This window comes from Oryx dammah, unplaced genomic scaffold (genome assembly GCF_014754425.2).
Source record: "Oryx dammah isolate SB20612 unplaced genomic scaffold, SCBI_Odam_1.1 HiC_scaffold_9, whole genome shotgun sequence".
In the NCBI taxonomy this organism is placed as follows: domain Eukaryota; kingdom Metazoa; phylum Chordata; class Mammalia; order Artiodactyla; family Bovidae; genus Oryx; species Oryx dammah.
Window position 1 is genome coordinate 8,602,718 of NW_024070193.1, and position 12,374 is coordinate 8,615,091.

The window sequence follows — 12,374 nt, forward strand, 5'->3', positions numbered from 1 at the left end:
CTCCTCCGTCCATGGGATTTTCCAGGCAAGAGTACTGGAGTGGGGTGCCATTGTCTTCTCAGGAAAGTCACTCAGTCACGTCCAACTCTTTGAGACTCCATGGACTAGGACCCACCAGGCTCTCCTCTGTCCTGTGGATTTCCCAAGCAAGACTATTGGAGTGGGTTGCCATTTTCTCCTCCAAGGGATCTTCCCAACCCAGGGACTGAACCCAGGTCTCTTGCATTGCTGACAGATTTTTTACCATGTGAGGCACCAGGGAAGCCCTTAATATGACTTAGGGAGTTAGTAACTAACAAGTTCTAGTTTGGTTAAAAAAAACAAAAAACAGCCCGAATAGTGAACTCTTACACCAGTACTACTCACTCAGGAAAAAAACTTTTTAAGGTAAATAGCTTACATGTTTCACTGAAACACTGTCTGCTTTACTGTCTCTCTCCTTCAGTTTCGTTTTACACCATTACACTTTATTGTATCAATCCCTTTCATTTGGGAACAAGCTAAACACTATTTGGAACGAAAAAGAAGTAAATCTGGTTCCTCTAGCACTAAACCATGAATTATTTCTAAGTACAGCTTATGCCTAAAAATATTCTCTTTAAAATCTTTAAAATTCAGAAAAACTATAATGGATTAGTTCCCAAGAGTTTAATATTCTCCAAATAAACCATCCTGTAAACACTACTTTTTAAGACACTCATATAACCCTAATTAGGAATACCAATATAATGCAAATCACCTTACATAAAATACTTCATATAATGCTACATGTAAATTTTATTCTAAATGATTCTATACCTGATAAAATATAAACTATACATATTATAGTGTTTTAAATGATAAAAACTTCAACCAATTCCTGATTTGATCATTCTAATCTAGTTGATAATGTAAAAGAACAGGAAATAAACACTCAAGCATCTGGAGGTAAAGAAACATGGAATTTTCAGATGATTCAGAATATGCACAAACATGTAGAGAAAAACAGAGTGAGAGAGCAAATGTGGCCAAATGCTAAAAACTGAGGATTCTAAATGAAGGGAAATGAAAGTTCTTTGCACTATTCTTGCAAATGTTTACTTTCAATTAATTTTAAGCTTATAAAAGTTACCCTCAAACCCTCAATCTGCCAAAGTACAGAAAATATGCTCATTATTCAGCTGAATAGCTCCCATTAAGTACCTCCAATATCTAAACATGTATTTATAAATTATATACATGTATTTATATAATGCTAATATACTATCTAACTTAAATTACATGTAAAAAAGTAGGTATTTTAAAGAGTAACTAAAAAATAATTAAAACAGAAGGAATGCTCTTGCCCTACAAATGTGAATTCAACCAGCACCCTGTAACTCTCAAATGTCTTCCTCTAATTCAACCTTTTCTCTAAAACTCCAGATCTCATTTCCAACTACCTACAGGATTTCAGAATCAGAGATGCCCTACAGGAGAGCCAACTTCAAACAGACTAAACTGAGTACCGTTCTCCAGAAACCTGCTTCTGCACTCTCACTTTCACCTTATTGCTAAAGGAATTGGCTCAGTGCAGTCATCCCAGGCAATTCTTTCTTATTTTAGCCCCACCACCCATCCTCCCACAAAAACAAACAAAAACGCCCACAAAGTTCTACCCCCTCTCACTATTTCAACTTTCTATTCTGACTATAGCTCTCTTGGATTATGAGAGCAGCTTCTTCATGGAGAAAGAGATTTTAAAGCCTTCAATCTCAAGGCTTCCAAATCATTCTTCATATCAAAGCCTGCAGGATTATTATAAAACCCAAAATTGATTAAGCTACCTCTACTCTCCCCCTTGCTCTGGTTCCCAACCACTTTCAAGATAAAAGCCACACTTCTACCCTTTTATGACTGATTCTGGCCCATCTCTCTGCCTACTGTTCTAACCCTGCTGAACTATCTGAAACCACATTAAAGTGCCAAAATTTTCTCAGGCCTTTAGGGTTTTACACATTGCTCTCATTGCTTGAAAATCTCATCTTGCAGCATGTCGCTGAAGAACTCATACTCTACTTTCAGGACTCAGTTCACATGTCCTTTCCCTGGGAAAACATTTCCTGAGACCAAAGGCTCTATTTATACAGCTCAAAGAAAGAGTGTGTAAGCCCCTTGAGGACAAACAATACGCTGCATTACTGCATGAATTCTCAGAACTTAGCACATACTCAAATGCTTAATATTTGCTGAACTCAAATCAGTGGGGGTAGGCAGTACCCTTGAATAACTGTTGTTGTGTTACCCAGATGATCATATGGAAGAAGATAAAACTAGATCCACTGCTCACAATGAATACCAAGATAAATTCTAGACGGATAGGGAGTTACATGAAAAAACCCACACCATACAAATCATACAAGAATGCATCGCTGAAACCCTTTATCACCTATGAGTGGAGAAAGAATCCTAACATGATTCATAAAACCACATCCATTTATTTGACTTAATGAAAATAAATGTCTGGGTGGCAAAAATACCATAAGCAAAGCAGACAGATTTATGTCAAGGTCAGTAAAATAATAGTTTTTAGTCTCATTTATATCTGAGAGATCAGTGAGTTTTTAAAACAAAAAGGTTAATGATGATATAAGAACACACAAACCGGAAGCTTTTTAGATTTAAAAAAAAGTCTACCAATAACAAATTCAGTAGAGGCAACAAACAGCAGACTGGAAACTACAAAAACCCAAACCAGAGAATTGGAAGACAAAAATTACAGGAAAATATATGACAGATAGTTCCCAGAAATCTAGTATTTGTACAATCAGAGTTCAGAAATATAAAGAAATACAGACAAGCAGAGAAGACTAATAAACCGAATGTTCCCAGAGGTAAAGAAACGTAACTGAGTTTTCAGACCATGATTTATGAGAACTAGAAATATTTATGAATTTTAAAGATCAGTATGAAAAAGGGAGAAATCAACAGGTAGTATCAGATTTTTCTGTATAAAATCAAATGTTTAAGAAAGAACAAAGCCTACAAATTTAAAAAAAAAAGAAATAAAACATGACCAATTTCTACACCAAGTCCAACCTCTAGTCAAAATACCAACTTCAAGGGAAACAGAATCATATTCTCACATAAGCTCAGAAGAATCTCATGGACAAAATAAAAGAAATTCCACAAAACAGCATTCTAGCCACAAGAACTGAATCAGGAGGAAAAAAAAAGGGAAAGACTTAGTAAAGACAATATAGAAATTACAACATAGTAAAATGTTAACAGATAAGTCTAGGTAGTAACTATTGTGATGTCTAATGCCAATGTTAAATGACTCCTGAAAGAGATGCTTCCTATAGTTCAAAAGCAGTAAAATTCTACAGCAAAAATTCTGTAGAGATTCCTCCTTTTCCCTATTCTATACAATAGCACCAGCAAAATAAAGAGCTGCAGGCTCCACTCAAGAGTACAGAAACAGAAGCTGTCTCAGTGTGAAAAGCTGATGTACTTACCGGGAGCTTGGTGAAAGCTGGGTTGGTGACATGCTTCCCAAAGGCATCTTCCTGGAACTGAAGAAGCTGTACCACCAGCCCAGCCAGTGTTTTATTTGTAGGAGCATCCGTGTGAACATACTGCAAGATAAAGACAGAGACTCAAAAACTGGGACAACTGTGCAGAAGACAGTGTTATTAGTTTACTTCCTAGTACCTAAGCACTGGCCGTGGCAGATTTTTAAGTGTCTGAGACACTTGTATAAACAAATATTGGGGGCAGTGGGCTGGATAAATAACACATCCTTTTAGTGAACAGATCTTAAGGATGAGAAATACTATGTCCAAGAAACCAAACTGAAATTATCTCATCCCCACCTGGATGGTGAGATCCTGAACCTCAAACTCAAGCCTGATACTATAAGGGAATGAGAGCTACTGGCCACTGAATTTCGTATGTGGCCAGAGAAACAACTATGTTAAAAGTTTTTCAAACTAATCCACAAACTCTTTGATGTTCCTCTCATCTAGAAGCGGGGATCTATGCCCTCTTCTATTGAATCAGACCATCCTTAGGGACTCACTGAAAACCAATTAGCATGCAAGAGAAGTGATGCTGTGTGACTTCTGAGGATAATTCAAAAAAGATCAGACAGCTTTGCTTCCAAGTAGTTCTTTTGGGACACCCACCTTTACAGCCCTGAACAGCAACAAAGGCGTCCAACCACCCTGACACTACCACACTGAGGCGGCCCAGGCCACCCAAAGAGGTCACATGGAGAGGCCCCAGCTGATGTCCCAGAAGACTGACAGTATAACCACCAGACACATGAGTAAAGAAGATTCCAGGTGATTCTGGTCCCCGGCTGTCAAGTCACCCTCAATCATCAAACCTCCCCAGTCAAGGGCCCAGACACCACTGAGCAGAGACAGTCATCCTGAACATGCCCATCCAAATTCCAGACACACGGGAACTATTAAGCATAATAAAATGGTTGTTTTATGCCACTGAGTTTTGAGCACATTTTAAATGGTTGTTTTCATGCACTAAAAAAAAAAATACACATGTACGGGCACTTAAAAATGGTTATGATGGTAAGCTTTACAAGTTTTTGGTCAAAATTTTAAAATCTTTTTAAATAAATGTACATGAAAAGTTATCCATGCTGATGTATGTAATGTCACAAAGGGCAAATCCATGGTAGACAGCAAATGAACATCACAGCAAGGGAAGATAGAGTACATGACAGGAAAAGCATAAATTAGTGAGTTTAATTTTGTATTAAGCATTCAATATCACTTTGAAAGGCCATCAATTTTTTTTTTTAAACCGCCAATTCTGAGCAGGTAGAAATATCTATACTTCCATAAAAAAAAAGCAAAACACTATTTCTCTTTCTGGAAAAACCTCTTTCCCAGTACCACCTGACATTTCAAAATTAATGTTTCTATTGCAATAAATAATGTCTGATATCTGTACAGCAAAATATCAGCTATATCATCTACTGTTAGTTACAATGCCTTGACTGGTTCTCAATATGTGCTGCTGCCAATCAAAGAGCGAGCATAATATATTAACAAGAGAGCAGGCAATTCTTCTTAAAGCTTAGTATCCTCTCACTTCTTTATTTGTTCAAGTACACTAGCTTTCCTCTCTATGTGGAACAGCCAGCATAAGTTAAATTTTGCCGAAGGCTGGTGTTTTGTTGGAATGCTTTGTTTTACATGAAACTCTCTAGACCAAAGGTTGGTAAAATCCAGCCCACTGCCTGTTTCTGTGTGGCCCACAAGCTAAGAATGGCTTAACATTTTTAAATGCTTGGGGGAAAAGTTCTAAGAATAATATTTCATGACACACAATTATTATATGAAATTCAAATGTCAGTGTCCATAAAGTCTTATCAAAACACAGCATACTCACTCATTTGCAGTTTGACTATGGCTGCTTTCCTCCAACAGCAGTCGAGCAGTTGCCACTGAGACTGCATGGGCTGCAAAGCCTTGATATTTACTCTCTGGCCTTTTCATAAAAAAAGTCTGCCTATCCTTGTTCTAAACTACACCTTTTTATCCTTACAAATAGCTTCCTTTTAAAAACTGGTCAACCTAGATCACTTTCTAACACCGCACACAAAGATAAACTCAAAATGGATTAAAGATCTAAATGTAAGACCAGAAACTATAAAACTCTTAGAGGAGAACATAGGCAAAACACTCTCCGACATAAACCACAGCAGGATCCTCTATGATCCACCTCCCAGAATTCTGGAAATAAAAGCAAAAATAAACAAATGGGATCTAATTAAAATTAAAAGCTTCTGCACAACAAAGGAAAACATAAACAAAGTGAAAAGACAGCCTTCCGAATGGGAGAAAATAATAGCAAATGAAGCAACTGACAAACAACTAATCTCAAAAATATACAAGCAACTCCTGCAGCTCAATTCCAGAAAAATAAACGACCCAATCAAAAAATGGGCCAAAGAACTAAATAGACATTTCTCCAAAGAAGACATACGGATGGCTAACAAACACATGAAAAGATGCTCAACATCACTCATTATTAGAGAAATGCAAATCAAAACCACAATGAGGTACCACTTCACACCAGTCAGAATGTCTGCGATCCAAAAATCTGCAAGCAATAAATGCTGGAGAAGGTGTGGAGAGAAGGGAACCCTCCTACACTGTTGGTGGGAATGCAAACTAGTACAGCCACTATGGAGAACAGTGTGGAGATTCCTTAAAAAATTGCAAATAGAAATGCCTTATGACCCAGCAATCCCACTGTTGGGCATACACACAGAGGAAACCAGAATTGAAAGAGACACATGTACCCCAATGTTCATTGCAGCACTGTTTATAATAGACAGGACATGGAAACAACCTAGATGTCCATCAGTAGATGAATGGATAAGAAAGCTGTGGTACATATACACAATGGAGTATTACTCAGCCATTAAAAAGAATACATTTGAATCAGTTCTGATGAGATGGATGAAACTGGAGCCGATTATACAGAGTGAAGTGAGCCAGAAAGAAAAACACCAATACAGTATACTAACACATATATATGGAATTTAGGAAGATGGCAATGATGACCCTGTATGCAGGACAGCAAAAAAGACACAGATGTGTATAGCGGACTTTTGGACTCAGAGGGAGAGGGAGAGGGTGTGATGATTTGGGAGAATGGCATTGAAACATGTATAATATCATGTAAGAATCGAAATGCCAGTCTATGTCTGATGCAGGATATGACACGCTTGGGGCTGACGCGCGGGGATGACCCAGAGAGATGTTGTGGGGGGTGGGGTGGGAGGGGGGTTCATGTTTGGGAACGCATGTACACCTGTGGTGGACTCATGTCAATCTATGCCAAAACCAATACAGAATTGTAAAGTAAAAATTAAAAATAAATAAATAAATTAAAAAAAAGAAAAAAAAATAGCTTCCTTTTGTATCAAAGGTGTTCTGTAAAAACATATTTCCACAGGCTATGAAGTGAAACGTGTGTCAGACATAAGCCAAAAACTAGAAATACCTTTCATACAATTAAGCACATAAGATGTCAAAACTGTTAGTGTAAAATAATGGTTCTTAAGTTTTAGCCCCACTCCCAGTCAGGTCCAAGAATCTGCATTCGTAACAAGTTCCCATGCACTACACTTTAAGAACCACTGGGCTTTCAAAGAAAATCCACTTCAAATATTGTCATATGTCATGCTCAGGTAAAGAACACATTTATTATAATCTAAAAGTTTAAAAAACGAGGTAAGCAATTTTTAAATGTTAAAAACTACTTACAATTCCCCTTTCCTATAATACCAATTCACACAAAAACCATCAAGTTTAATTTTCTGAGGACTATTGTTCAACACAGTAAATCTTTAATGAGGAATACTCAATTTTAACAGTAATACTGAACGTAGTATTATCTTTAATAAAGAATAAACTCTTCAAGTGTAACCCACAGAACTGGCAAAGTATGTTGTACATACTCACAAGGTAACTTTACAATCTTTAATAAGTACAAGCTTCTCCAAGGGATCTCATAATGGTACTGCAGGTTTTTCGCACATGGTAAGGCAACATGAAAAATTAATACCTGCAGACAACTGAACAGCGTCAAATCCTAAAATTGAAAAAGGCACCACTTGGAGGAAGGTTGTTCAGCTAAAACCAAACCCTTTAGGCAAAAATGAATTGTTAATGACCTATATACATAGCTTTGTATGTATTCTAAACTTCACCACTATCTACAGCTGTTTCATTTAACATACTGTCATTCAAAATGAGAAAAATTTCACGTGGACAACCCTACAGTTTCAGAATAAAGATAGCAGGTTCAAGTCTCAATCAAAATGATTACCTTAGATATATTAAAATCCAATTTTTAAACTATAAAATATTTTTTAACTGTTTAGATACTTTCTCACTCACAAAAATTATCAAACATGAATATACATGTAAGAGATGACATTTTTAACTCATAAATTTGACATTTACATATTATGTAAACTATACTCATACCCTCTCAAAAGGCAGGGTGTGACTATTGTAAGATTTTTAAATCAACTTTTAAAAATTTCAAAGAGTAACATTCTATTTAATCAATCAGAGGAATCAGGAGATATATGACAAAGGTACCACTAGTATCTCAAATTTATATAATCCCATCTTCAAGGACTATCTCATTTGATTCAAAACAACAGCCTACAGGAGTTACAAATGAACAAGTAAAATGTAGAAATCAAGTGATCTGCTCAATGACATCAATCAGTGGCCAAGAGTACTGAACTCACGTTTACCAACCCAATGTAATGCTCATTCTACTATCCCATACTGACAGTTCAACTCCTCCCAAAAATCTCATTTAAACATAAAAAGATCCTAATAGTTTTCAAGATAATAAATCCTAACTAAAGGTGTTTCATCACCTTGATTAAAGGTGTTTATTAAAGGCGTTTTACAGGGGGAGAATTTAATGATTATAGAGACAACTTCAATCATAAAAATTGTATTCTTAATCCAAAAAAAAAAAAGTTCAACAGCATGTTTTACTTAAGACAACAACAAAAAATCTTTCAGTCTCAAAGTTTTGATTAAGAAAGTTAGGAAAGCTTTATATTCCCTGTGACATTAATAACATATTAAAAGTTTAACTTCTCCCTAAACAATTCTATTGCACCAGATGTCCCATATGAAAAAAAAAAACTGTCTTAACCTGTTAAATACTATATGTAAAGGGCATGGAAATACCTTCCTTGGGCAATCTAGTCTGTTTTAGTGATCATCGTTAAATCTAAAGCATCTTTATTTATATCATCCTGAAATCTTTAATTTCAGGAGTAAGCCAAACTTAGGGAAGAAACCTACCTGGGAACTTAATGGCTTACAGATACACTTCACCTTCTCAAGGTTTTATCATCTGAAAACCACTCTGAACTATGGATAGAAAAATATATTTCAGTGTTAAGGATAAACAATACACACCCAATAATACAAAGCAGGCAGCTTAGGTAGATAACCAGCTTCTGTACTGCTGCAGTGGACTGAAAATCCAACCTTGGGCAGTTTCCGCTTCCCTAAACTGGTCACCTCCTCTAGACTCCTTTGGCAAGTAGAAGCTCATCCTAGTCAAGAAGTATTCACTTTCCTTTCCATAATGCAAATGTATCAACAAAACCTAAATAAATAGGTTTCCAGAGGTTTCTAGTCTAGTTAATCTGTTCATTCATGGAACGAAGATTAACTGAGCACCTTCTATGGACATTCAGAAGACAAAAACAATACAAGGGAACTCTCTTTTAATTTGAAATCACCTGGCTTTTACAGGCAGGTGCCAGTGTCTATCTTTACCACAACATTGTTTCTTAAGGAGAGGGATTACGAATAGCAAAAAGAAAATAAAAGGTGTCAGGGGTCGGGGTAGGGGGTTGGAGCTGGAGCCAGGTGGACCGTCTCTGAATCCCGAATTTGTAACTCCTAACAGTTTTGACACTATGGCTCAGATGGTAAAGCGTCTGTCTACAATGTGGGAGACCAGGGTTCAATCCCTGGGTTGGGAAGATCCCCTGGAGAAGGAAATGGCAATCCACCCCAGGACTATTGCCTGGAAAATCCCATGGACAGAGGAGCCTGGTAGGCTACAGTCCATGGGGTCGCAAAGAGTCGGACTGAGCAACTTCACTTCAACTGTAATTCCTAGAGAAGTTACTTAAACCTGAAGTCTCGGTTTCTCTCATGGGGAAAATGAAGTAAATAATATCTATCATACAGGACCACTGTGAGGATTTAAGTGAGTAATGTTTTAAATGCCCGGATAAAGTGGATGCTCAAGTTGTCCTCATAGTGCACGCATAAACCCATCAATAAAGTGCTACTATCAATGTCACGTTTATTTATTTGCTGAGATTTATTAACTTGAAAATACAGTATTAAATGCAACACAAAAGTTAAAACCCATCAATGTGTACACCAAGAGAGATATAGTGTGTATGGCAGAAGCAAAGAACGTTCTTGTAAATATTTTTACCAAATCAACACCACTCTAAGAGGCTGATAGGATTCTGACTATCAAGTCCAAGGATATGCAATTCTGAATCTGAACAGGCCTAAGAAATACATTTCAGTTTTATGAAACATTGAGAGGTCAAACATAACTTTAACTCTGTCTTCAAGGCCTCAGGGACACGGAGCCAGCATTAGCCTACTGGCTTCAACCCTCTGGGACAAACCTTGCCATCAGGCTCACAGGCACTTCCTCATCCACCCAAACCCAGCTCTGAAAGACTATCCAACCCTAAAGCTGCCCTCTGAAAACTGGCCCAAAAGAGATGCAGTCTGGAAAGGTAGAAATAACTATCACTGTACTTCCTTTTTTCTATTCCCTTCCTTGCTATCCAAAGGAATATTCCTCCTGAGTATCTCTCTGTTAAACCTACACTGATAAAGTAATACAATATTATATGTCAATTATATCTCGACAAAACTGGGGTAAAAAAATCCAGCCTGGGGCTTCCCTGGTGGTCTAGTGGTTAAGAAACCGCCTTGCAACATTGGGACATCAGTTCGATCCCTAGTTCGGGAAGAGCCCACATGCTGTGGGGCAACCAGGCCCCTATGCCACAAGTGAGCCTGTGCTCTGAAGCCCACAGGCAGCAAGTACTGAAGCCCTGAGCACCCTAGCCTGTACTCTGAAACAAAAGAAGCCACTGCGATGAGAAACCCATATGAAGAGTAACCCCGGCTCTTTGAAATGACAGAAAGTCTGAGCGCAGCAACAAACACCCAGTGCAGCCAAAAAATTAACTAAAAAACATTAAGGTATATTAAGACCCAAAATAGTGCCTGAAAAGCATGTGATAAACAATAATTTCATAATATAAACATATTCAATTCCCTTAGCTACTACCATAAGCTCTACTGTTTACACACAAAAAAGTGACCAATTTACCAATGTACAAGGAAAAACAATACTGTCTACTTAACATATAAATGAGGAAAATCTACAATCTCAAATGAGACTCCAAAATTCCTAGGAGAATAAAGTCAAAGCAACAAAAAATATATTTTAAGTAAGAATATATGTCACCTCTCACTTTCTAAAAACTGATGTGTGTGTGTTGTGTGCTTAGTCACTCAGTCACTCTTTGTGACCCCATGGACTGTAGCCTGCCAGGCTCCTCTGTCCATGTGGATTCTCCAGGCAAGAATACTGGAGTGGGGTTGCCATGCCCTCCTCCAGGGGATCTTCCCAATCCAGGGATCGAACCCAGATCTACCACACTGCAGGGGCATTCTTTACTGAGCCACCAGGGAAGCCCAAAACTTGAGATAAATGCTGAGTTCTGAAAGTATCACAGTGGAGTATCAGAAGAACCCAAGGCCCCTGCCCATGCCTAACAACTTCCAAAGGCTGATGAGTTTCACTGCACTGTACACCCGAAACCTAAAGTAGGTTTCTAGACTACTTTATCTTTTCATTCATTCAACAAATATTTACTAAGCAACTACTAAGGGTCAGGCAATGAGGATCAAAAATGTTCCAGGACACACTGTAGTGAACAGGCCAAACAACGTCCTAGCTCCAGGGCAATGGTCCACAACGGAGGAAGTAGAGAACTGTGAAGGGTGTTCAGGAAATTCTGGGACACAGAGAGCAATTTTTTTTTTTTTTTTTGGCAGTCGGCTTCCTTACACTTTCTAAGGGGGTCAGTCATTTCTAAATAAGTTATATAAAGGGGAAGCTAAAAAAGTTGTTATAAACAATGGGACTAAGTCACAACTTTCAGTACCAATGACTCAGTCCAACTAACACTCCAAAGGCACGACAAGCAGGTAAATGAAAATAATCCCAAAAAATGGTATGAAGAAAACGAAGGTGATATGAAGTGGGGTGACCTAACACGAACGGGGTTCTCAGGGAAAGCCTCACATTAGCTACAAGCCAACATTAACTCTTGCATTCCCACTATACATAAGCAGAGGTAACTGTGAAGTAAAAGCCGTCGTTTTTTCAATATCAGTGAGTCCCCAAGAACACTGTGATCATTATATTAACCTGAGGTTACCGACGTCCGAGTACAGCGGTGCACAGTCCTTCTTCAGCATATCAACTACAGGTTTAAGAAAACCTTGGTTACCTCACTGGACTTTGAAGACTGTTCTCTTAAACAAAACTTGCCGCGGCTCTCACAGCTGGGCTCAGACAGTTTTAATAACCACTGTTCACACACCTAAAGCGGCTAACAAAGAGGAAGAATCACACCCTCCGGGTCACGAAGCCCGACCCGCTCCCTCACAAGCGCGGGCAGGGGCTTTCGCCCCGGATGCCCGGGCTCCCAGGAGCGGCGCCCCGAGGGCCCGCGGAGCCGCCGGCGCGCGGGCGCGGAGAGTTCGCGGCGGGGGCGTGGC

The 12,374-nt window shown here is 38.4% G+C and overlaps 1 protein-coding gene across 1 annotated transcript in view; it reads right to left on the reverse strand.

The window, feature by feature from the left end:
• The window catches only part of SMARCC1 (SWI/SNF related, matrix associated, actin dependent regulator of chromatin subfamily c member 1), a 140,953-nt gene that overhangs the window by 110,742 nt on the left and 17,837 nt on the right, over nucleotides 1-12,374 (reverse strand). The window contains exon 3 of the mRNA XM_040246890.1: nucleotides 3,477-3,596. Coding sequence (XP_040102824.1) covers nucleotides 3,477-3,596 — 120 coding nt within the window. The remainder of the gene's footprint in view (nucleotides 1-3,476; nucleotides 3,597-12,374) is intronic.